Source organism: Aotus nancymaae, unplaced genomic scaffold (genome assembly GCF_030222135.1).
Source record: "Aotus nancymaae isolate 86718 unplaced genomic scaffold, 86718_ANA_hifiasm-v0.15.2.pri h1tg000003l, whole genome shotgun sequence".
Taxonomy (NCBI): Eukaryota; Metazoa; Chordata; class Mammalia; order Primates; family Aotidae; genus Aotus; species Aotus nancymaae.
Genome location: NW_026988414.1, coordinates 52,322,254 through 52,349,349, shown reverse-complemented (window position 1 = coordinate 52,349,349; position 27,096 = coordinate 52,322,254). Strand labels below are relative to the sequence as shown.

Sequence of the window (27,096 nt, the reverse complement as noted above, 5' to 3'; positions counted from 1 at the left end):
TATGACTTGTCTTGACCCTATTTCCTCATGTGTAAAATTGGGTAAATAATACTGTTGATCTCTGGGACCTTTGAGACGATCCTGTAGAGCACTTAGCACAATACTAAGCATCATGGAGAGGGCTCAGTCAAAGTTAGCTCTCCTGACTGCCTGGGGCATGGAGAGGAGAGTTCTGCCTAGCATTTCTGAGATATGCATACGAATTGATGGAGAGAATGGACATTGAAACTTTTAATGAGCAAAGAAATAAAAGGTGCATGTTAAGGGAAAAGTAAATAAGGATTTCAACTCTATTTGTACATCTTCAATTTTCCAGTAATCAGGGAGGGCAAGAAGGCCACGCCCCTTTGCATGTACTTCACTGTCCATGATGTGGGACAGGTGGCAGCTCTGCAGTAGAAGTGGCAGACCAGACCAAAGAAATCATGTCAAAACTAGGATTTCTGTAGATCAGGGATTTCTGGTTTATCTGCCTAACTTACCAAATAGTAAACATTTATCTCCTTTTCTTTCTTTTTCCCTTCCCTCCCTTCCTTCCCTCCCTTTCTTCCCTCCCTTCCTTCCCTCCCTCTCTCCCTCCCTTCCTCCCTTCCTTGATCTAGACTTTGCTGGAATATTCTTTTTGGTTTTTTTTTTTTTTTTTTGAGATGGAGTTTTGCTCTTATTGCCCAGGCTGGAGTGCAATGGCACAATCTTGACTCTGCAACCTCTGCCTCCCGTGTTCAAGCAATTCTCCTGCCTCAGCTTCCCGAGTAGCTGGGATTACAGGCACGTGCCACCACATGTGGCTAATTTTTGTATTTTTTGTAGAGATGAGGTTTTGTCATGCTGGCCAGGCTGGTCTTGAACTCCCGACCTCGGTGATCTGCCCACCTTGGCCTCCCAAAGTGCTGAGATTACAGGTATCAGCCATCACTTCTGGCCTTTGCTGGAATATTCTAAACACACATTAAAAATAGTTGTAATGTGAGATTTTTGGAGAAGAGACCGTAGAGTGTGGTGGCTGAGTTTGGATCAGACAACATGGCTTTGAATAACAATTCACTAAAAAAAAAAGGTTCTGAGACACCATTTTGCTTGTCTGTAAAGTAGAGATTACAAAAGTATCTTCCTCATGGGGTCAGAAATACATGGGAAAATTATATAAGACATATAGTACAGTGGCTTATACAGAGTGAAGACTCAATAAGTGCTGGTGGTTATTATGAATGTCTTAGTGTGTTTTTTTTTTTTGAAATGAAGTCTTGTTATTTCACCCAGTCTAGAGTGCAGTAGAGTGATCTTGGCTCACTGCAACCTCTTCTCCTGGGTTTAAGCGATTCTTCTGCCTCAGCTTCCAAGTAGCTTCCCAAGTAGCCACTTGCTACCATGCCCGACTAATTTGTATTTTTAGTAGAGATGGGGTTTCACCAGGTTGGCCAGGCTGGTCTTGAACTCCTGACCTCAAGTGATCCATCCACCTTGGCCTCCCGAAGTGCTGGGATTATAGGCATGAGCTGTTGTGCTCCGCCTGAATTTTTTATTGATATGTAATAGTTGTACATATTTTATATAGGGAAATTATTAATGTTCATTATATCAATAGGATATAAATGTTGGTTTTAAAGAAAAAAAAACTTTCTTTCATCTTGCCTAGACTGTCCTAAGACTATTCAAGACATTCAGCTGTTGATGGTTATTAATATTTTTTAGATATTTTTATTTTGAGGAAAAAAAATGAGAATAAGGAACTATTACAGGGTAATTGAATCCCACCTCTTTTTTTGTGACAGGGTCACACTCTGTTGCCCAGGCTGTAGTGCAGTCACGCAATCACAGTGTACTGCAACCTCTGCCTCTTACACTCAAGTGATCCTCCTACCTCAGCCTCCCGAGAGGCTGGGACTGCAGGTGCCTATCACTGCACCTGGCTAATTTTTGTATTTTTTGCAGAGACAAGGTTTTATCATGTTTCCCAGGCTGGTCTCAAATTCCTGGGCTCAAGAGATCCTCCCACCTTGGCCTCTCAGTGCTGGGATGACAGGTGTGAGCCAGTGTGCCCAACCTTGTATCCACTTCTTAAATGATTTATTCTGCTGTACTTGTGATGATTTTGTCTTTACAAAATCTCAGGAGAGCCTTCACTTTATAATCCACTTTAGTTTTTGAATCCTGAATGACCAGGGAGCAGTCTGGGATCTGCCCGCCTTTCTAGCATTCTTGCTGGATGACTTGAGGCTGGAATCTTAAACTCTCTGGGCCTTAGTGCTTTAGTTATAAAATAACAGGGTTAGACTAGCTCTCTGAGGTCCCTTTCATGACCAAATGCTATAGTGCTGTAACTATCAAGGCCTGGCTGTTCTAAATAAATTATGTTTTAGTAGCTTATAGCAGTGGATCTTAACCAGGGACATTTCCAATTCTTACAGGACATTTGGAAAGTTTGTGGACATGTTTTTGATGGTCACTATGATGGGAGGTTTTATCATCTATAAATTTCATTTCATTTCAGAAGAACAAAAACATTACCACTGCTTTAAAGGGTAGCCAATGATAGTGGTTTTCAAGCCTAAAAAGTAAAAAGTGGTTTTACATTTTACCAAAGTAAAAAGGGACACAGGGTATAGGCTTGAAAACGACTGCTTTAAAGGGTAGCTAATGATAACAGTAACAGCTTTACTCTAAAAATATTATGATGATGGTACTGGGTTGTTAGATTTTGGTTTGGAGAATATAGGAAGCCGTGGTGCTAAGGGTTTCCTGACCTTGTGTTTCAGTGTGAGACCCTAATGGACTGGAAAGTTGAAAACATGACCTGAGGCTGTCGTCAATCACAGTTTAGAAAAACATGCTGTTGGGACCTCTTACTCCTAGATATTTCCAGCTCTCTTTTTCCCAGGGCCTCTGTTGACTCTGGGGTCTGCTGGGCTGGCTGGCTGGCTTTCTGCTGGCCACATGGCCTCCATTTACTTCTCATGGCTTCAGAAACTTGTGTTCACAGGATGTTCTTGTTGGCCAGCACATTCCTGTACACCTTCTGGACCAGACATGGGGAGGTGTCTGCAGATGGCCTACTCTAAAGAAAACATGTTTCACAGCTGCGTGTGGTGGCTGATGCCTGTAATCTCAGCACTTTGGGAGGCCGAGGCAGGTGGATCACCTGAGGTCAGGAGTTCAAGATTAGCCTAGCCAGCATGGTGAAACCGTGTGCCTACTAAAAATATAAAAATTAGCTAGGTGTGGTAGCGGGTACCTGTAATCCCAGCTATTCTGGAGGCTGAGGCAGGAGAATCGCTTGAACCCTTGAAGCGGAGGTTGCAGTGAGCCAAGATCGAGCCATTACACTCCAGCCTGGGCAACAGAGGGGGACTCTGTCTCAAAAAAAAAAACCAAAAAACAGAAAGCATGTGTTTTCAAGCTTACTGCCTTTAAACCCTTTGGCAGTAATCTGTGGAGCCTTTGATTGCAACAGCAAGTCAGTCACATTTTCTCTGAGAGTATGATATCAACAACAAGAATATTATTTAAAGTAGTATTTATTTTTTGGTGGCACATGCCTTTAGTCCCAGCTAAAGGACACTGAGGCAGAAGAATCGCTTGAATCCGGGAGGCGGAGGTTGCAGTGAGTCGAGATTGTGCCACCGCACTTCAGCCGGGGCGACAGAGACTCCATGTCAAAAAAACAAAACAAAATGCAAAAACAAAACAAAAAAGTAGTATTTATTTTTAAAATGATGGTAAGGATAAAAGTAGTAATGAATTTTATTAGCACATAACATGTACCAGGCACTGTGTTAATGCTTACAAGAACACTGTGAAGCACAATGTCTTAATTTTTATGTGGGAAAGCCTCAAAGAGTTGAGTTACTTGCCAAAGGTCTCACAGCTAGTAAGCAATGGAGGCAGGATTTGAATGCATGTCAGTCTCACTGAAACTCCTGTGCCTTGAATCACTGTTGCCCTGTCTGACCTATGCCTAATTCCAAAACGACTGGATACAGAGAGGTGATGCACTTTGGACGTTTCTGATTATGTGTTTATCCTACTGAAAAAGGTCACATTGCCTTGGCATGAGTCACAGACCCTCAATCCCAGTGGAAGAGTTATTGTGGGTCACCAGGGGCCCTGTGTGTGATGGCTGTGGGCCCTCACCCTGAGCAGGCGGCCTTTCATCCAGTAGATGAAGAACACCAGGCGAGGCCAGGAGAAAAACATGCCTCTCCTGAGGATTAGCTGCCTGGAGCCTTTCCCACATATATTTTTTCCTCTGGTAGAGGTTCAGAGCTATAATTCCTGTTCATTCCAGTCTGAAAGTTGGCAGCTTGGTCAATGATTTCCTGTGCCTTGATGATGAATGGCTTTCCTATTTAAGAGATAAATTTGTAGTTTGAGGGTTCAATGCCCTTTGATTTCTTTATAATGGAATTTCATTCAAATTGGCTTCCTAACTGTGACCTGTTCCAGGGCTCTTGGCCAAAGTAAGTTGTACTAATGAGGAATAACAGAAACTTCAGGAAAATCGTGTACTCCTAAATTTAAGTCATGGATGAGGCCTTGGAAATCATCTAGTCCAGGCTTTTCATTTTACAGATAAGGAAATGAGTCCCAGGGAGAAAAGAAAGAGCATGTCTAGGATCACGTCGCCACTTCTGGCTCTTTCTACTGAAATGACCTCCACTGAAGGGCGTGAGGATAGTATTGATTATTTGTCTGAGACTTGTCATTTCAAAAACTTGTCGATGTAAATTCTTGTGCATACTAGACTTGTAGGTTGTCAATAAATATAGACTATTCTTCTTAGTCTATTGAAATTTATTCTGAAAACTTTTTTTGGGTGTGCTAGACACATAGGACAAATTTTCTTTTAAACTAGGATGCATTATGATTTGTGAATGGTCTCTGTTTTACTTATGAACGTTGTATATGTTCACTTTGTAGAACAGGGGGTGACAAACTATGTCCTGTGGGCCAAAAGGGTCCTGTTTTGCAAATCAGGTTTTATCAGCTTCCAGCCATGCCCATTCATTTACTTATTCTCTGTAATGGCAGAGTTGAGTAGCTGTGGCAGAGACCTTAGGACCTGCAAAACCTGTGTGTGTTTGTGTATATATATATGTGTGTGTGTGTGTGTGTGTGTGTGTATGTATATATAATTTATTAAATATAATATTTATTTAATATAATTATACACATTTAATTATTAATGTATATCTTTGATTAAATATGTATTTATAATTCTATGTAACTGTATATAGCATAACTATATGGTTATACATAATATAAATATATTTATATAATATATTCTTTATACTTACAAATAAACATATATTTAATTAAATACTTATATAATTTATTTTATGTTCAGGTTATAGCTCACTGTAACCACAAACTCCAAGGCTCAGGCTGTCCTCCCACTTTGTCCTCCCAAAGTGTTAGGACTACCTACACGTGTGAGCCACCATGCCCAGCCCAAACCCAAAAACCCTTTATAGAAAAAAACTGTTAAACCCTGCTGTAGGACATCTGAAAAAATGCAGAGAAATCAAACATTTGAAAAAATATAGAAAAATTGGCTGGGCATGGTGGCTCACCCCTGTAATCCCAGCACTTTGGGAGGCTGAGGCGGGTGGATCACGAGGTCAAGAGTTTGAGACCGGCCTGGCCAACATGGTGAAACCTTGTCTCCACTAAAAATACAAAAATTAGCTGGGCGTGTTGGCACACACCTGTAATCCTAGCTACTTGGGAGGCTGAAGCAGGAGAATTGATTGAACCCAGGAGGTGGAGGTTGTAGTGAGCCAAGATAGTGCCACCATACTCCAGCCTGGGCAACAGAGCAAGACTCTGTCTCAAAAAAAAAAAAAAAAAAAGAAAAGAAAAGAAAGGAAAAGAAAAGAATACAGAAGAATCACACAAAGGAAACAGTTATCCATATCTCACCCTCAGAGATGTAGGTTGACTGTAATTTTACCATTCTTATGACTAAATATTTTGAAAATCTCTAATTACTTCCTAAGGATAAGTTACTTGAAGTGGAATTCCTAAGCCAGTGAGTGTGAATGGCTTTTTGAACCTTAGTACTTAGTGCAGAATTTCTTTTCAGCTTGCCAACATTAAACACACAAACAAGAACTCCTTTTCTAATGGTTTTGGTTTTGCTTCATGGATTCAGGGGCAGGTTCAAGGTGGTGGTCTGTGTCCTGTCTGCAGTTACAACGTGCCTAGCATTCGTCAAGCCCGCCATCAACAACATCTCTCTGATGACCCTAGGAGTTCCTTGCACTGCACTGCTCATTGCAGAGCTAAAGAGGTAGGTGCCATGATTCCTGCCTACCCCTTAGGCTGTCCCTGTGCTGGGAACACACCAGCTCAGGGCTCCTTTGCTGCTCTGCAGCAGAAGAGGAATTGTATTCCTCATGAAAGTTAGTTGCTGACTGTTGGATGGAAGCAGGTTTTCATGGTTTGGATCATTCTATTGATCACAGCTAGATTACCAGGACCAATCTCAGCACCTAGACCAAGATGTCTAGACTTAATTCTGTAGAAAAGAAAAGTTTTAAAAGGTTATTGCATTCAGACACAGAAGGAGAAAGAGGAAGGGGCAGGGAGAATGAGTTTGTATCTATAAGAAAATATGAACTTCAGGTGGACTGCAGTTGATAATGATACTTTCTCTGAGGTTTAGTGTCTCATTTACAATCTATCAGGTAACGGTTTTGCTCTTTGCATTAGCATTTTCTTTTGGGCACTTGTGTACTCAGGGTTCAGGATGATATTCAGAAACGTTTTCATTTAGTGTTTGTTGGTACATGATTTTCCTCTTCTAGACCCAATTACAGTACATCTAATCACTGCCCTTATTTTCATTCTCTTTGAAAACACTTCTTGGCCAGGCACGATGGCTCATGCCTATAATCCCAGCACTTTGGGAGGCCGAGGCAGGTGGATCACCTGAGGTCGGGAGTTCAAGACCAGCCTTACCAACATGGAGAAACCCTATCTCTACTAAAAATACAAAATTAGCCATGCTTGGTGGCATATGCCTGTAATCCCAGCTACTTGGGAGGCTGAAACAGGAGAATCGCTTGAACCTGGGAGGCGGAGATTGTGGTGAGTTGAGATCACACCGTTGCAATCTAACCTGGGCAACAAGAGCAAAACTCTGTCAAAACAAAAACAAAAACAAAAACAAAAAAAAGAAAAGAAAAAAGAAAACACTTCTTTTTATTTGCAGCCATTTAAATAATGCATTTTTTATTTTGAGATGGAGTCTCACTCTGTCACCCAGGCTGGAGTGCAGTGGCACATTCTCAGCTAACTGCAGCCTCCGCCTCCTGGTTTCAGGTGATTCTCCTGCCTCACCCTCCCGAGTAGCTGGGATTACAACTGCCTGCCACTATACCCAGCTAATTTTTGTATTTTTAGTAGAGATGGGGTTTCACCATGTTGGCCAGGCTGGTCTTAAACTCCTGACCTCAAGTGATCTGCTCACCTTGGCCTCCCTAAATGCTGGGATTACAAGTGTGAGCCACCGTGCTTGGCCTAAAAAATGTATTTTAATTCAGATTTTCTCATTGTTGTGGACATTGAATGTCTTAGTTGAAGTCTTGTAACTGAAATCTTATGCTCTGCATAATGTGTTAAGTCAGCTTTCTCTCCTCTTTGATTTGAGAGGCGATATACATTTCTTTCTACTCGCTTTGCCACTAGAGGGTTGCTTTGGTTGTCAGCAATAACAGGCAGGGCCAAAGGCAGTTGAAATGGTATGGTACTGGAACTTGCTGTCTGGCATCTTGCTGTCAGATCTTGTGTAGTTGCCTTCTACATCCATCAAGGACTGGGGATGTAAGAGTCTCTTCAGACACAGGCTGAAGTGGTCCTAGAAGAATAACTATGCTTGAATAAATAAAAAAGGGTTCAGTCCCTACCCTCTAATAACTGTAATTTTAAAAAATTAGCTGTCTACTTTATCACTGATGTTCCTTGTTAGAGCCCGAAGGGTTCTTAGCAACCTCAAATCTTCCTTCTCACTTGTATACTCACTCAAGTGTTTACTGAGTTCTTACTGAGTGCAGGCTCCCCTGGCTCTTGACGGGCATCTCATCAGAATCACCTGGGAAGTGCACTAGCAAGGACAGATGTTAGTGCAGGTGCTAGCACTGCCTCTGTAAAGATTTGGATTTTGGAGGTCTAGGATAGGAGCCTGGACATCTATAGATTTAAAAAGCTCAAAAACACAGTTGTGTGGGGCTTGGGTGAGGGTAGGGTTAGAGCGGGGATGTAGGGAGGTGGTAGGGGAGATGAAAAAGGGAATGACTGCTAATAAGTAAGGGCTTCTTATTGGAGTGTTGGAAACATTATAAAATGAGATTGTGGTGATGGGTTGAAGATATCAAAACATACTGACCTGTACACTTTTTTTTTGTAAAACGGAGTTTCACTCTTGCCCAAGCTGGAGTGCAGTGGGACCATCTTGGCTCACTTCAGTCTCCGCCTCCTGGGTTCAAGCAATTTTCCTGCCCCAGCCTCTTGAGTAGGTGGGACTACAGGCACCCACCACCATGCTCAGCCAAGTTTTTGCATTTTAGTAGAGATGGGGTTTCACCGTGTTGCTCAGGGTGGTCTCTAACTCCTGAGCTCAAGCAGTCTGCCTGGCTCGGCCTCCCAAAGTGCTAGGATTACAGGCGTGAGACACCGTGTCTGACCTGATCTGTACACTTTAAATGGAGGAATTTTATGGTATGTGAAATATGCCCCAATAAAGCTCTAAACAAAACAAAAACCCTCAGAACCTGCCCAGGTGCTTCTTTGTAGTGCCCACCCGTTTGAAAACCATAGATCTATTCTAAACTGTACGTTTTAAGACTGAGGATCTTAGCCTTCTGGAAGAAACACTTTCTCTATTTCTGGGTAGCAGTTTGGAATCTGTGATCACAAAGAGATATAGAGATGAAGAATTTGTAGCCTTTAATTAATAAATGGTTATTTTATCATCCAACAGACTTAATGCTGAGTAAGTCTGAAGTCATATACTTCCATCAAAATATGTTTCTTCTCATGAAGAAAGTTCTCAATGAAGCTCACATCAAGCCACTGCCCTTCATGGAAATGTTCTCTCATACTTTATAAATCCAAAACTGCCATAAGTGAGGCCTGGATTTGGAATCCTTTTTGCCAAGCATTTCTGCACAGTGATGACCTTGAGGGCTGGCTGAGGTCCAGATTGCCATCTGTAGCACAGGACAGAGTGACTTGCTACTCTGTCCTCTTCTAGCCAGTTTTCTTAAGAGAGTTTAAGAAGAAAGCCCAGCTGGGCGTGGTGGCTCATGCCTGTAATCCCAGCACTTTAGGAGATCGAGGTGGGCAGATCACTTGAAGTCAGGATTTGAGACCAACCTGGCCAACATCATGAAAACTTGTCTCTACTAAAAATGCAAACATTAGCTGGACATGGTGGTGGGCACCTGTAATCCCAGCTACTCAGGAGGCTAAGGCAGGAGAATCGCTTGAACCTGGGAAGCAGAAGTTGCAGTGAGCTGAGATCACACACTGCACTCCAGCCTGAGGGACAAAGACTTGTATTTTTTTTTAAAAAAAAAAGAAGAAAGAAGACAGCCCTTTTTTTTTTTTTTTTTTTCTTAGTAGAAACAAGGTCTCACTGTGCCCAGGGAGTCTCAAACTCCTGGCCTCAAGCAGTCCTCTTGCCTCAGCCTCTTAAAGTGCTGGGATTGCAGGTGTGAGCCACTGCAGCCAGCCTGCCCTTCCTTCTTAAATCCCTTGCAGGCTGGCTCCCCTCCCCATCTTTAGTTTGAAATGTTCATTCAAGAGTCACCGATGACCTCTTTTAAAAAACTAATTTTATCAAGTAACTAATATTTTTTGTAGATAAATTGGAGAATATAGACCAGCAAAAAATATAAATCTATCATTTTTTCAGGAAAATTAATATTTGATAGTACTTGCCTCATAGTTTTTATGTATTAAATAAAAATGAAATAACTAAACCTGCCATGTGATGATAATGACTGTTAGCCCTCTGTTGTGTCTTCTTACAGGCTTTTTTATTCTTTGCCATCTTATTTTTTTAAAAAAACTAGCTGTATTTAAAAAAATAAAAATTAGCTCATTCTTATATATGTTAATCTAAAATTTGACATTCTCACTTACGAATATATTGTATTTTCTTTTTCTGTCAATAAATACAGATCTAGGTCCTCATTTTAAATGGACATATAGAACTGTAATTTACTTTTAATTTGTTTTAATTAGTCAACATATTTCCTTTTTTGACCGTTTAGGTTGTTTCCAGTTTTTCTTTATTATAAATATCTCTGCATTGAACATCTTTGTGTATCTTTGTGCACTCATTACACTATTTCCTTAGGCTATGCTAATAGCCTTTTAACTTCCAAATAGAATCGTTTGTTTGCAGTGCTCCCTATCCTTGGCTGTCTGAAGAATCTGACACTGTCAACCTCCTCCTCTGAATTTTCTTCTCTTGGCTTCTGTGATCCTGTGTGATACAGGCTCTCCTACCTGACTGTTCCTACTCTGCTCTTTGCTTCCTAAGGTGGGCGTTCTCCAAGATTGTGTCTTCAACCTTTTCTGTTTGTTTCTTGAAAATCTTATCAACCCTCTTGTGTTCAGCTGTCATCACTCCGCATGATTCTCTGCGGTCCATCCTCGTCTCTCCTGAAGTTTAGTCTCATGTTCCCAACTACCTGCTGGGTATCTCTGTCAGAGCCTTCCCAAACTATGATAGGCAAGATTACTGGCTTCGCTCCATGCCCTCTTTGCCTACGATGCCACTCAATGACCTTTCCCAAATTCTGTTTTAAAGTTCCCAAATTATTTTAATGGTGTCACTATTTTCTGAGTTCATTACACTTGAAACCCTACAATCATCATTGGGTCCCTCATCTCCTGCCACCTCAAATGATTGCTGGATTTCATGGAATCACCCTCTGCAATGTTTCATCTGTCACCTCCTCCCGTATCTATTGCCCCACCCTCACACCCCTCCAGTGGACCATTGTATTTGTTTTCTAACAGTCTCTTCTTCCTCCAGTCTCTTCCTTCAGACTGTTACTACGTCATCCTTTACAAAAACCTTCAGTGGCGCCTCGTTGTCTAAGCTTCCCTTAGAGCATTTTCTTCCTCTGTTTCCTTCTACATGTCCTATGACCAACCAATTTGGACTGGCTCCTTGTTTTCTTGTCTTCAGGTCTTTGCTCATACTTTCTTCTCCCCCTGGAATGCCCTTTCCTACTATTGTTTTGCAAAATCCTACCCCTCGTGCAATGCTCATCCTAGATACCAGCTCCTTTGTGAGGCCTTTCTTAACCCCTGCTTATCCTCTCCACCAGACATAATTGCTCTCTTCCTAAACTCTTTGTGCTTTTACTTTGTACTTAAACCATTCTCCCTTTCATCCTCCTCTAGCCAACTCTGGATGTTAACACATCTTAAAGCTCTTTGTCAAACACATAATTAAATTGCTAGTGACAACATCTGAAGTGATTTCCATTTGTAACATTCAGTCCAGTGGTGCTCGCTTATATTAGGCTTGAAGTGAATAGAATGTTCTGGATTTAGCTCTGTTTCTTGAGAATTCACTGCACTCTAGTTTCATTTTAACTCCTGAGTTTCATAATATGTTTTAGCTTATAATTTTGTTTTAAGAAAAGGGAAAGGGGAAGGTTTTTTTTTTGTTTTTTTGGTTTTTTTTTTGAGATGGGGTCTTGCTCTGTTGCCCAGGCTGGAGTGCAGTAGCATGATTATAGCTCATTGCAGCGTCAAACTCCCAGACGTAGGCAATCTTCCCACCTCAGCCTCCCAAAGTGCAGAGATTATAGGTGTCAGCCACTTCACCTGGCTGGGAAAATATCTTAAGTTCATAAGACTTAAAGAAGAGCAAATGGAGGACACATGTGGTTAGGGCAGATTATTGTGCAGTTTAAATAAATTTTGCTTCACAATTGTGATCTTTACATAGGGAAATATATTTTCCTTTAATACTCTAATCTTTTAAGTAATTACAAAAGAAGTAATTTGTTTCATGCTTAAAATATCTGCCCTGGAAAAGCTAGCCATCACTAAAGCTAATTGGTCTTCATCATCACATTAACAAGTGGCAGCTTTATGAGAGGAAAACTTCCTTCCATTAGGGTCAGTCTTCTACCAATTGGTTATTCCTTTCACTCTCGTATGTCTATTTCACTCCTGTACATTGTCCTCTATATTGCCCATCTCTTTCTAAAGGGGCTTTCTTTTTTTTCTTTTTTTTAGCCTGAGTCTCGCTCTGTCACCCAGGCTGGAGTGTGGTGGTGAGATCTTAGCTCACTGCAACCTCCGCCTCCCAGATTCAAGCAATTCTCCTGCCTCAGCCTCCCGAATAGAGAAGTTATAATTACAGGTGTGCACCACCATGCCCGGCTAATTTTTGTATTTTTAGTAGAGATGGGTGGTCACCATGTTGGCCAGGCTGGTCTTGAACTCTTGACCTCAAGGGATCTGCCCTCCTCGGCCTCCCAAAGTGCTGGGATTACAGGCATGAGCCACTGTGCCCAGCCTAAAGGGGCTTTCTTATCAGCCTGTAAACACATTTGAGTCCCTACTGCCTTCTCAAACACCCAACCTGGACTAATCCACATCCACATCTCTAGCTACTATCCTTGCACCCTTGCTGTCACAGCCAAACTTCTTTAAAAGCTTCCTCTATCCCTCACCTCCCATTTACTCTTCAACTCATGCCAATCTGGCTTCTGCCCCTACTTTGATAACCAAATCCCTCTTAGTAAGCTGTATACCCGTGATCAGTTTTCAGCCCTCCTGTATCTTATGTGTTATTCTCTCGGCTGCTTGCCCAATTAGCTCTCCTCCCCATGCCTCAAATGGTCTTTGCCATGGCTCCTGTGATACCACCTCCTCCTGGCTTTCCCACTACCTCTTGGCAGCTCCTTTTCAGTCTCTTGCATAGATTCCTACTTTTCTACATCGCTTTGCGTGTAGGAGTCCCTTAAGGTGCACCCTCATCTTCTGCTTGCTATGGTCTGAATGTTTGTGTCTCTCTTGAATTCATATGTTGAAATACTAATTAATAAGATGATGATATTAGGAGGTGGGCCCTTTTGGGAGGTGATTAAGTCAGTGGGGATAGAGTCCTCAGAAATGGGATTAGTGCTCTCAGAAGAGGCCCCGGAGAGCTGCCTTGGCCCTTCTATCATGTGACGATGCAGCTCTAGAAGGTGTCATCTATGAGGAATGGCCCTCACCAGACACTGATTCTGCTGGAATTTTGATCTCAGAATTCCCAGCCTCCAGAACTATGAGAAACAAATTTCTGTTTTTATCAGCCACCCAGTCGATGGTGTTTTGTTAAAACAGCCTGCATGGATTAAGATACTGCTTTTCTCCCTTCATACATCCTCCTGAAAGATTTCCTCTACTTCTGTGGCTTTAATTCCCCTATATACGCGGATGACTCCTGATCTTACGTCTCCAACCCAGTCCTTCCTCCTAACTCTACTATTATGTGTCTAGCTGCCTACCTAACTTGTCTAATTCCATGTATCACAGGCATCTCAAATTCAACTTGTCCAAACCCAGATTCCTGATCTGCCTTTTCTAGCTCTGGTTCTCATCATATTTCTAGTTGCAGGAAAGGGACGCACCATTTACCCAGTTACTCAAGCCTGAAACCTGGCATCCTCTTCCTTCCCCAGACATGCCATTTGAGCACACTCATTTTTCTACCAGTCGATGTTGCAGTGAAGATAAAGTTCAAAATTCTTGACATGCTCCAGCCTTCCCCTGTGAGCTGATTGCTCCCACAAGAAGCTCCCCTACCTTCCATCCCCAGCCATTCTGACCTTCTGTATCTTTTGTGGACCCTGCTCCTGCCAGCCCCAGGCCCTTCCTTATTTATGCTGTCCCTTTTCCTGGCCCTCTTGCCTGACTAACTTCTGCTCATCATTCAGTTTGGGCTGAACTATTTATATGCTCTTCCAGGACCCTGAACTTCCTTATGGCAGCCATCCTGACTGTAATTAGATTATTTGTATTGTTATTTTGTTCAGTGTCTGTCTCCTCTGCTGGACATCGACTTCACATAGGCAGGGACGGGGTCTCTTTGTTCACTGCTGTGTCCCAGTTACCACCCCAGTTACCAGCCAGGAAAAGAAAAGATAGTTGTTTCCCTGCTTTCATAAAATACCCAGACAAAAGGATGCCCTTATCACTCTTGCACCTCCTTCCCAAATCTTCCCTGGTTGTCACCAGCAATGATCTATTATGTCTGAGTTGAATGTTTCTCACTGCATGCTCATTTGCTCAGAGGAAATAGAGGTGGTACTTTTTTTTCGCTTTCTCTTTCTCTTTAGCCTTTATTCCTAACGCTTGTTTCTAGTCATTTCTTTTAGCCAGCTTCCTGAGAAGAATTTCCATTGTCTTTTCTGAACTCTCTTTTAGACCATGAGAAAACAAAAGTTTATTCTGATTTTGGGTCGAAACCTGACACTGAAATTGATGGTGTTAAGTACATTGCTAAGTAACTGAGATACATTTATACTATTTTTAAAAATACTTTTCTTTTTCTGATTATAGGAATGATTTTATTGTTAAGAACAATTTGAGAATACAATCAAGGGTCAAGAAGAGAAGAAATGGTAGACATTCCTCTCAGAGTTTTCTATTGTAGAATAAGGTCCTGCTGTACATATGAATTTTGTCTGCCTTTTTTATTTCACATTGATATTTTGATAAAATGGGAGTGAAACCTAATAGACTGCAAGTTTTGGACAACCCCAGTGCAAATAAGACTGGTCAGCAGCTTCTAGCAGGACCTGCTTCCTCTAGAAGCAGAGAAAGGAAGAGTAACAGGCTGCCCCGAGACCAGGCTCTGCAGAGCCTCCCTCCTGCCTCATACATGCCAAGCCTGCCCTGTTCTGGTGCTTGCAGTGTCTGTCTGCTGGACACCTGCCTTTTGGACGATGCCTTCCACGCAGGACATCTCCAACACATTGCTCTCTGTTGTGATGTGTTCCTTAAGCCAAACTTTCTAGGTTTAATTGCATTGGATGTTCATGGATCCTTGTGTCTCAGACTAATTGTCTGTGTATTTGTTGATAGTTGTTCTTGTCTATTTTCATTTTACTTTTTAAATTCAAGGCAAGAGACCTGTTTATTTTGTCTTTTATAGTGCCTAGTGTGGAATTTGGTGCCCAATCAATAATCTTTTTTTTTTTTTTTTTTTTTTTTTGAGACAGAGTCTCGCTCTGTTGCTGAGGCTGGAGTGCAGTGGCGCCATCTCAGCTCACTGCAACCTCCACCTCCAGATTCAAATGATTCTCTTGCCTCAGCCTCCCGAGTAGCTGGGATTACAGGCACCTGCCACCACGCCTGGCTGACTTTTTATATTTTTACTAGAGATGGTGTTTTACTGTGTTAGCCAGGATGGTCTCAATCTCCTGACCTTGTGATTCGTCTGCCTTGACCTCCCAAAGTGCTGGGATTACAGGCATGAACCATTGCACCCGGCCAATAATCTTAAATAATCTAAAAGTAATGTTCTGCCCAAATTACAGATAACCAAATTAGAGTCCAGTTAAAATTGTCCTTTTATTTCATAATTTTATCTATTAATTCAGGGAGCATTTAACAGTGCCTGATGCAGTTGGTAGGCATGGAGTATATACATTAGTGAATAAAACAGGGCTAGTTCCTCTTGAGGCTGGGCTTCTAGGCTAGTTTGTTTATTTACTTATGTATTGAGATGGCTCTTGAAGCCCAGGCTGGAGCAGTGGCGAGATCTCGGCTCACTGTAACCTCCACAACCTGGGCTCAAGCGATTTTCCTGCCTCAGCCTCTGGAGTAGCTGGGACCACAGGTGTGTGCCACCACCCCTGACTCATTTTTGTATTTTTAGTAGAGATGGGGTTTTACCGTGTTGGCCAGGCTGGTCTCCAACTCCTGACCTCAAATGATCTGCCCACCTAGGCCTCCCAAAGTGCTAGGATTAGAGGCATGAGCCACTGATCCCAGCCTCTAGGCTAGTTTAATACCAGATGTTACACAGATAATATATCCATAGTTTGAATTTGTGATGAGAGTTATGAAGGAACATGGCAAGGTGCCCTGAGAGAGTACACTAAAGCAGGGGTGTCCACTCTTTTGGCTTCTCTGGGCCATATTGGAAGAAGAAGAATTGTCTTAGGCTACACATAAAATATGTTAATGATAGCTGATGAGCTAAAAAAAAAAGTTGCAAAAAAAATCTCTTAATGTTTTAAGAAAGTTGATGACTTTGTGTCGGGCCTCATTTGAAGCCGTCCTGGTCAGCATGCAGCCTGTGGGCCACGGCTTGGACTAAGGGGAGATCTATAGGAGCTGGCATGGGATGTTGGAGGAAGCCTGGAGGCTGAGCCCTGAAGAGAAGGAGAGGGTGGGTCAAGGTGAGGACCTGAGCTCTTTTTGAGAGGGAACCAACCAGAAGGTGAGGCATTCAAGGTAGAGAGTGTTAGACAAAAGGGGGAAACAGAAATGGTTATCTCTTTACTTTAGTAACTGGGAATGTAAGCCTCTACATGTCGTGTGTCTCTATTCTTTCTAAAAACTTTTCAAGGGATGCATTTAGCCTTCCTACAAGAGTATTTTGGTTTGCTTTTGAGCAGGTCTTTCTGAACCTGCTGTCCTATCCCACATTTATTGACGCTTTTGCTGATGTTTCTGAAAGGCAACTGGGAAGGGCACTAGCAAGTCAGGCTTTTAACACCTGTCTGTGGGTTCAATAAAGAGGAATTCAGCTCTTCTTGATTGCAGATGTTGTGTTGTATTCTGGGTCCCATAGGAGATCTTGACTGACCCAGGAGTGTCACCTTGAGGAAGAAGGATCCTCAGCCACCAGCTGCCTCCCAGCATTCCTCCCCAGGGATAGAAGTCACCCACTTTATGAGCAAGTCCTTAACAAGGAAAGAAGACAGCACTTGAAATTTTCATTGAACTGTTGGGATTTGTTTCAGAAGACCATTTTGTCCCAGTGTGGATAAGAGCTTATTCCTTCATTCAACAAATGTTGAGTGCCTTCTGTGTCTAGCACATTTCCAGTGCTGAGATACAGCAGTAAACAGCTTCCATGTCTGTGGATGAAGACAAACTGGAAGCAAATAAGTGAAATACAGAGGGTGTCAGCCAGTTTATAATTGCTACAGAGAAAATTAAAGGAGGGAAGGCGACCTTAGGGAGAGTCACTTGGGAAGCGGAGACAGGTGTTGCAGTTGTTAAAAATAGCATCAGGAAAAGGCTTACTGGGTGACATTTGAGCAAAGATTTGTATCTGGGGGAAGAGCATTCCAGGCAAGAGGCCACAGTGGGTGCTATGGTCTTGCAGGAACATGCTTGGGATATTTGTGGAACAGCACAAATCCCGCAGTGGCTTGAGTACAAGTAGTGAGAGGGAAGAGTATGTAAAAGAGGAGGTGAAAGGGAAAAGGGAAGACCATGCACATGGGGCCTTGTGGCCGCTGTGGGTACTTTGGCTTTCTCTCTGGTTAAACAGGAAGATGCTGGAGGCTGTTAAATTGCCTGTAGGGGAAAGGGTGGAAGGAGACTGTCATGAGATGGTGATAGCATGGATCTAGATGGAGGTGGTGGAAAGAGGTCAGGTTTGAGATCTATTTTGAAGGGAGAGCTGATGGACTGGATGAGAGCTGTGTGAGAAAGAGAAGGATTGGGAGAGGAATATGTTATGGACTTGTTAAATTTAGATCCATATTAGGGTGCTCATGTCAAAAATGTAGCTGAGTGTATGAGTCTGGAGTCAGGGGAGAAGGGGTGGGAAGGGTGTCTGTCAGCCATCTGTGAGCATATGGTATTTACATCCACGAGACTTTGGAGTGACTGTGTGTTGGGTAAGAACTTCAGTGCCAAGGGGTTGGGGACATGAGAGGAATCAGTGAAGGAGAGAGAGGAAAGGGGGCCGGTGAGGAGGTGGAGACCAGGTCTGACGGTGAGTGGCTCTCTGGACCCCTGTGCAGGTGTGACAACGTGCGTGTGTTTAAGCTGGGCCTCTTCTCGGGCCTCTGGTGGACCCTGGCCCTGTTCTGCTGGATCAGTGACCGAGCTTTCTGCGAGCTGCTGTCGTCCTTCAACTTCCCCTACCTGCACTGCGTGTGGTAAGCCCCTGTTAATGGGGAGGTGGCGGGGGACAGGTGTGTTTGCACTTGCTGTTGGGCTCTGTTCACCCTGCAAGGTGCACAGGTGTCCTGGGGGTTGCTGGCTTGCTTCTCTCCTCAGTTGCACTGTCAGGTGGTTCAGAAGCCACTAAAAGTACAGTTTGTAAAAAGCTCCAGGGAGCAGGCTTAGCTAGAACAAAAGGCCTGATTGTCATGCTTAGGTCTGCAGTCTTTTACCTCTAACTCCGTTATGAAAGCCTAAAGAGGCTTGAGAGCTGAATCTGTAACCTGAGCTCTATCTAGCTGTTGCAGGAGGGGAGAGGTAGGGGAAAGCTGGGGAAAGAGGTGATGTGAGGGCTGGGAGGGTCCTCAGTAGGAACCCCACCTTTAGGGCTTGAGTGACCAAGTGAAAGGAGGGGCCGCACAGGCCATTTAAGGACACTCTTTTCCATTATTACTGTAAGTGGGGACAGAAGACCAGAGAACTAAAGTGAATTGTTTAATATCACCCACCTGTTTATATAAAAAACCTTGGAGTTCAGTAATAGCAAATTATAGCATCTATACTTTGGAATGTTCAGGATACACTATGTTAAAAAACAAGCGGGTTAGAAAAATACGTGCAGAATCTGATTCTGAGAAAACTGGGGGAAATCAGAGGGGCGTACTTCCTAGAAACTGCTTCAGCCCCAAACCCAGAGTGATCGTTCCTTCTCTGTCCTCCAGGACTTCTGATTGCAAAAGATCACAAGGCGGAGAAATCTGCTGTAGATTATTGCTTACAGATGAAGGGAACTCAAGGAGAAATTCTAGTGGTGAAGAAATGGAAAAACTTTAGATCTAGATTCTGGAGAAGGTTGACTTCTATCCAGAGATGGGCTAAAGATACACAATTTGAGAGAATTCACTTAAGTTCCCTTGCTCATGTGAACTTGTATATGTTTACCATGAGACCCACCCTACTCAAAATATAGGACTTGGGGACTTCAAGAAGTGTTTGTAAAAAACAGAACTCAAACAGCACAAGTTGGAATTTACAGTAACATCTGTCAGTCTTTTCTTTTCTTTTTTTTTTTTGAGATGGAGTTTCGCTCTTGTTACCCAGGCTGGAGTGCAATGGCGCGATCTTGGCTCACCGCAACCTCCGCCTCCTGGGTTCAGGCAATTCTCCTGCCTCAGCCTCCTGAGTAGCTGGGATTACAGGCACACGCCACCATGCCCAGCTAATTTTTTGTATTAGTAGAGACGGGGTTTCACCATGTTGACCAGGATGGTCTCAATCTCTTGCCCTCGTGATCCACCCGCCTCGGCCTCCTAAAGTGCTGGGATTACAGGCTTGAGCCACCGCGCCCGGCCTGTCAGTCTTTTCTTTAGGGTTTCTGGATTTTGTGTGATTTTTAAAAAGACCCCCACCCCCCACCATCAAAATTTATAAAAATATTGTGTTTGGGCCACGTGCAGTGGCTCATGCCAGCACTTTGGGAGGCTGAGGCAGGTGGATCACCTGAGGTCAGGAGTTCAAGACCAGCCTGGGCAATGTGGTGAAACCCCATCTCTACTAAAAATATAAAAATTAGTTAGTTAGGCCTGTTGGTGGACACCTGTAATCTTAGCTACTCGGGAGGCTGAGGCAGGAGAATCAGTTGAACCCAGGAGGCGGAGGTTTCGTGAACTGAGATAGTGCCATTGCACTCCAGCCTGGGTGACATTATAATTTAAAATATATTAAAAAATTTTAATTCATCTGGGATTAAGTTTCAATTTAGGTATAAGAAAGGATTACATGGCTGGTTGTAGTGGCTCACGCCTGTAATTTCAACACTTTGAGAGGCCAAGGTGGGTGGATCACTTGAGGTCAGGAGTTCCAGACCAACCTGGCCAACATGGTGAAACCCCGTCTCTACTAAAAATACAAAAATTAGCCAGGCATGGTGGTGAGTGCCTGTAGTCCCAGCTACTCGGGAGGCTAAGACAGGAGAACACTTGAACCCAGGAGGCAGAGGTTGTAGTGAGCCGTGATTGCACCACTGCACTCCAGCCTAGGTGACAGAGAGAGACTTCACCAAAAACAAGGAAACAAAAAGGATTGCATGCTTTTAAATGGTCTATTGTTTGATAAAGATTAATATTAAAACTTTTTACAGGTACAGTGAGGATAAATTTTTTAAAAATTTCCACTAAACTGGAAAAGTGGTTTAATCAACATAAAATTATTCCTGATGAAGGGCATAAAATATCTGTGGTTAAAGTGCAAAGGTGGGATCTAATCAGATGTGCTCAGTTACTTCCATCTTAGCACCTCTGTTTTAAGTCCTTGGGCCTCAGTCTTCTTGTTTGAGGCCCAAAGGCATTTATTTGCACATTTGTTCCTATTATCCAGCAGCAATATTTTAGGACATTCTAAGATGGGTCCCAAACTGCCCAAGATTTATCATCCTGCTATTCCAGGGATTGTTGGTAATCTTCATTCTTTCCTAATTAGAAGAGGCCCCTGGGCTGCAACTACAGTGAGCAAGGGCGGTGGGTTAGCCCAGAAGAAGGAGCAGGCTAAACTCAGGGCAGTGGAGTCTTCATGCTCATCAGGCTCTTACCTCTTGTCTCCCTCTGCAGGCACATCCTCATCTGCCTTGCTGCCTACCTGGGCTGTGTATGCTTTGCCTACTTTGATGCTGCCTCAGAGATCCCTGAGCAAGGCCCTGTCATCAAGTTCTGGCCCAGCGAGAAATGGGCCTTCATTGGTGTCCCCTATGTGTCCCTCCTGTGTGCCAATAAGAAATCATCAGTCAAAATCACGTGATGGCCAGGTGGTGGCTGGCTTTTCCGCTTACTGCTCCTCATGCAGTGGGCTTCTTTTGCTGGGAAGACAGCCAAGGGAGTTTGAAGGGCTGGGGTGTGGGCTAACTTTTCAAAAATCTATTTGCTGGGCCTCTCACTAATGTGTCTGTGGACTACCAGGATTCCACTGTGCAAGGGGAAAAGTGTCTTTTCCTTTCCCAAAGATGGAAAATGGAGGACTTAGGGACACCAGATGCATCTTTCTCAGCATCACTTCCAGATACAGTGACTCATTGGGCTGTGTCCTTTGTGACCATGGCAGAGCAGTCTTTTGGGGGATCCACCCTGTACAATGCATCTCTTCCTGGAGAAAGCTGGCCTGTTCCAGACCCCACCATTCCCAGGTACCCTTGGAGTGGACTCTACTGATGACAGACAGACCAACCCTCTGACAGATAAGACCTTCTGACTCTCTGATGGATGATGCCAGAGATTTTCCTTTGGGGTAATTGTCCTTAAACAAAACCAAACCGACGAAATACATGCAGGACTTGTGGCTAGAAGGCTATTTTTCACTTGCATTTCTCAACTAACCCAGGGTTTACATGCATTTGTGAATCTTTTTACTACTACCTCTGTGGAGAGATGGAGAGACTTGAGATAAAGGTGAAGCTAATGAGTAAAACCCTCTTATGCCAAATCCTACACTCCACGTTAGGCCATTCTTGAAGATGAGCACAATTTTTGAATACTGACATCATTTCTGCCTCCCCCTTTCACCCCAGCTCCGCAGCCTCAATTCCACAGAGAAGAAGAATTATGGCATGAACGTTTCCACAGACCCACCATCTTTAAGACGTGACCTCTGTAAGTTTACCGAAGGACTCCTCACAATTGTGGTGTGGGTTCTGGTTCAAAATTTGGAGCAAACATGAATTTTTTGGATACTTTTTCTCATTCGAAGTCTCCAGTATGTTGTACTATTCTGGAAATTACCTTCGAGAATCTCACTTCTTGTTTCTGTTGTTTCTTCTGTGGGCATCATGCTCTTCACTCTTACAGTAGAAGGTGCTTTCTGGGTTTTCCAGAGTATCCGATGGCTCACTTTTCTCAAGTACTGGCAGTAACTACGCACTCACTGGCTGGTTTTGGGTTGCTGGTATAGCAGCGCAAATCTGTTGCCTTCTGAATTTTTCTCACTTAATGTGGGAAAGACACTGGCTACAATGAATCTTCTCTTCATCCGGGTGAATGGAAGAATCAAGAACTGTCTTCAAGGTGCATGGTGGGAATTACCAACCTCAGGGATACTAATTTTAACTCAGGCGTGTCCTGCTTTGTAACATTCCATTGTGGGGAGAGGGCGGGACAGGTGTTTTCTTGTGTGGGCAGGAGTCATGTCACTGTCCTACATATGTAAGAGTTGGGAAGGTGACCGTTTTTGGCACATCCAGGAACTCTTACTGTAGTTAGAATTTGTACAAGATCCAAGGGGAAAACCCCAATAAGCAACTGAATTTAGAGTTTAAAAATGAATGACTTTATTCTACGTCTCTGATTATCATATTATATAGGTTGTTCAAAAGCAGAACTCTGTTTGTAGTAAGAAATCTTTGTGGAGGCCTAGCGTGGTGGCTCACGCCTGTAATCCCAGCACTTCTGGAGGCTGAGGCAGACAGATCACCTGAGGTCGGAAGTTCAAGACCAGCCTGACCAACAGGGAGAAACCCCGTCTCTACTAAAAATACAAAATTAGCCAGGCATGATGGCGCATGCCTGTAATCTCAGCTACTTGGGAGGCTGAGGCAGGAGAATCACTTGAACCTGGGAGGTGGAGGTTGTGGTGAGCTGTGATTGTGTCATTGCCTTCCAGCCTGGGCAACAAAAGTGAAACTCTGTCTCAGAAAAAAAAAAAAAAAAGAAAGAAAAAAAAAGAAATCTTTGTGGAACCCCAGTGTGTGAAATAAATTGTATTTTGTTAAATTTACAGCATTTACTTAATAACATACGAGGTGGTGAAAATGCAAATTAACAAATCGGTAATTTCCAAGGTAGAAAAATTAGGTGTTGAATTTATTCAACATATATGTTGCTTTATTATAGTTTATATATATATAGAGAGAGTGTTTTGTTTTTGAGTCAGGGTCTCGCTCTGTCACCCAGGTTGGAGTGCAGTGCTGCAGTCACGACTCATTGTAGCCTCTGTCTCCCAGGCTCACGCGATCCTCCCACCTCAGCCTCATCAGGAGCTGGGACTACCGGTGCATGCCACCACTCCCAGCTAATTTTTGCACTGGTGTGTGCCAGCACTCCCAGCTAATTTTTGTATTTTTTTGAAGAGATGGGGTTTCACCATGTTGCCCAGGCTGGTCTCGAACTCCTGAACTCAAGAGATCTGCCCACCCTGGCCTCTCAAAGTGCTGGGATTATAGGCATAAGCCATCACACTCAGCCTAAAAAATATTTTAAAAATGATCTTTGAATTAAATATTCGTGGAACTTCTAATGTACCTCTTTGAGATCTAGGTGGTTGATGGAACAGAACTGCTGTTAAGTCCAGGGTTTCAAGTCTAGAATTTTTTAAAGGCAAATATCACACCATCCTCATTTTAGATTGACCGTATCAGGCATAGGTTCTGGTCTCATCTATTTTATGGCATAAATGCTCCAAGGTAGGGGGTTTGGTGTATATTTTAAGCCCAGCTTTTTTTTTTTTTTTTTTTTTTTTTTAATGTGAAGAGCAGAATGTGCTTCTAGAAACTGTTCTAAAGAGATGAGCTGAGAAAGAAATGTGGAATGGAGTATATTTGAGGAGGACAAAATATAACTTCATGTTTGAACAGAAATCACTCTAGCTTGCCAGCATGGGATATAAACCAAGAGAGTAGAGATGTACCCATCTTATTTTAAGTTGGGTTTATGGCATCACTCATTTATGTAAAAGCATTACAAACTCTTTAAAGAAAATTGGGAAACTGCAGAAAAGTTGAAGACAAAAAAAGTAACCTATATTCTATTGCCCAGGTATAACCCTTGTTAATATTTTGGTATAGTCTCATCTTTTTTCCCTCAATATAGTTGTAAATAAATGATGTCTTTCAGAGTTGACATTTATCCTGTAGCTTGAATGGCATGTAAATGCCAGTTGTATATTTTTCATGATGTGTGGGTTTGGAATACACTAGAGTTAGCTATATGCTTGAATGCTGATCATTGGATTCTGAGACTGACTACTGAACCTACCTTTTTAATCAAGCCTGACATGAATGGGCCCTAAAAAGTCATGAACTGAATCCCACTTTTTGATGTGCCTCTGCACTTGGCTTGATGAGTCATCATAAATAGCTGTTAAATATGTGACTTCACAGATTTTGATGTGTTCAGATTGTAAAAAATGAATAGCTTATTCCATTAATTGATGGGCAATCAAGAATCTCCCTCCCTCCAGTAGGGCTCACACTTAGGAGTTAGATTATGGCGGTGGTTGCTTAGCATGGCTCTCAGATTTTGTTCTGGTCAGAATTTGGCCAAGTGCAATACCCAGCAGAAACTAGAGTTAGGTTATAAAAAACCATTCATGTTTCCATGTGATCATTTCAATCAGTGATTTATGTTTTACAGTGTTTAATTGTTGATTATTAGAAAAAGAAATCTTTTCTTCTCTTTATGATTATATCATTATAAGGCAAGTCCTTCCATGAATACATTTAAGGTATGTGGGGATGATATGTCTGCATCCATATGAGGACAGGCTGCATTTTGGGGAACTCTATGCCTGTCTAGTGAAGAGTACCTAAAACATTAATTATAGGTCAAAGATGTTCTGTTGAGGAACAAAGCTTGATGGTCATCAAACACAAGGCTTTGTAAAAATATGACCACCCGTTCCACTTACTGCATCTCTCAGGTGTGTAAACTTATCTCTCCAGCTCATCGTGCTTCCATGAGCCAGTGCCATGTTGAGTCCCCAGGACTGGGATTTGAGTCTTCCTGGCTCCTTATCCCTTGGGGTGGACATGGAACCATCTCTGGGGTACAGGTGGATGCTGAAGCTCACCCAATCAGGCAATCAGTGCCCCTCTCCTAGCTCCTTTTTTTTTTTTTTTTTTGAGATGGAGTCTCACTCTTTTGCCAGGCTTGACTGCAGTGGTGCAATCTCAGCTCACTGCAATCTCTGCCTTCTGGGTTCAATCGATTCTCCTGCCTCAGCCTCCCAAGTAGCTGGGACTACAGGTGTGGGCCACCATGCCCAGCTAATTTTTGTATTTTTAGTAGAGATGGGGTTTCACCATGTTGGCCAGGATGGTCTCCATCTCTTGACCTCATGATCTGCCCACCTTGGCCTCCCAAAGTGCTGGGATTACAGGCATAAGCCACTGCACGTGGCCACTCCTTTTACACTGAAACTAATCATAAAGCTTTCATAGCCAAGGCTTTGCCTAGGTGCTATTATTCTAGCTGGCCAAAGAGAAGTCTTGGGCCAGATTGGGATTCTTGATGGATTTTATAGACATCATCCTCCTACAAACTTAAAAAAAAAAAGATCCCTACTCTATGGGACTAATTGTTTGAATCATATCTTTCTCTATATGTTAAACCAGATTTAAAACTATTTTATAACCACAATATGTAATCAGAGCAATATAGTGTTTTCAGATATATACCTTGTTTTATACTTTGTGTAGGGTGTGCTATATAAGGGTGGCATGCCCACTGGCTGTGGTAAAATTTAATCTCCATTGCTTTGGGAGTGATTTAATGCCTTTTGAAATGGAGCTTTTGCACTTTATACTCTTTCTGTGAACTATGATAACTATATTTGATATTAAAGCTGTAAATAGCATTTTCTGCAAATGAATATGTACATGTTTGTGTCTATTTCCAAAATGATTTCTGAACTATTTGCAGTGAGAATGTATCTAATGGATTGTACAGCAAAGCACATTGCCCAAATTCATTTGTTAATGAATTGGGTACCATTGTTATTAAAAATGATTAAAATAATTGTAGTTACTTGTTAGTTTCTTCTTAGAACTGTGAAATTAATACATGAAAGTTTTTCCAGCGTAAAGTACCTAAGTACAGTTATTTTTACTAAATCTTCTATAGTCATGTCGTATGGATATAAATCTCAAATACAGGCCTGGTGCGGTGGCTCACACCTGAAATCCCAGCACTTTGGGAGGGTGAGGTTGGTGGATCACCTGAGGTCAGGAGTTCGAGAGCAGCCTGGCCAACATGGGGAAACCACATCTCTCCTAAAATAAACACAAAAATTAGCTGGGTGTGGTCACTTGCACCTGTAGTTCCAGCTACTCAGGAGGCTGAGGCAGGAGAATCGCCTTCACCTGGGGAGTGGCAGTTGCAGTGAGCCAAGATTGCACCATTGCACTCCAGCCTGGGTGACAGAGTGAGACTCCTTCTCAAGAAAAAAACAGATCTCAAATATAGAATATAGTTCATTTGTGCTGGATTTCATCAAATCAGTAGAAGGAAGATCTTGTGACATTTCAAAATCATAAATTTAGCAGGAAAATTTTTATCTACCTATTTATTTATTTTAATTTTCTGTGACAGTTGTTTAAAGTTAAAGGAGTCATAGTTCAGCAGATTTAAAAGAACAGTCTGGGCACAATGGCTCATGCCTGTAATCCCAGCACTTTGGGATGCTAAGGTGGGTAGATTGCTTGAGCTCAGGAGTTCAAGACCAGCCTGGGCAAATGGTGAAACCCTGTCTCCACCAAAATTACAAGAATTAGCCAGGAGCAGTAATGCATACCTGTAGTCCCAGCTACACGGGAGTCTGAGGTGGGAGGATTGCTTGAGCCCAGGAGGTAGAGGTTGCAGTGAGCAGAGATCATGCCACTATACTCCAGCCTGGGCCAAACTGTGAGACCCTGTCTCAAAACAAACAACAACAAAAATGACTATAAGAGAAGAAATACTGGATAAGCATTATCTGTATCATTACAGTGGGTTTTTAGACTTTTTTTTTTTCCTGGAAGAGTTGAGGGGACAGGAGTGGCCCCAAAGTTCTTTGACAATATAAAAGCTGTGGGAAAATGTCCATGTACAGGTTGAGTATCCCTAAGCCAAAACTCAAAAATCAGAAATTCTCCAAAACCTGAAATGTTTTGAGCACCTATATAACAATCAAAGGAAATGTTCCTTG

At 42.6% G+C, this 27,096-nt stretch overlaps 1 protein-coding gene across 5 annotated transcripts in view; it reads left to right on the top strand.

The window, feature by feature from the left end:
* LOC105715605 (alkaline ceramidase 2) overlaps positions 1–25,933 on the top strand; it is a 74,146-nt gene extending 48,213 nt beyond the window's left edge. For all 5 annotated transcript variants that reach the window (XM_064381189.1, XM_021675329.2, XM_021675326.2 and 2 more), the window contains exons 4-6: positions 6,152–6,289; positions 18,012–18,149; positions 20,760–25,933. In XM_064381189.1, the coding sequence (XP_064237259.1) occupies positions 6,152–6,289; positions 18,012–18,149; positions 20,760–20,946 (463 nt within the window). In that variant the 3' untranslated portion in view covers positions 20,947–25,933. The remainder of the gene's footprint in view (positions 1–6,151; positions 6,290–18,011; positions 18,150–20,759) is intronic.
* Positions 25,934–27,096: the final 1,163 nt, after the last annotated feature.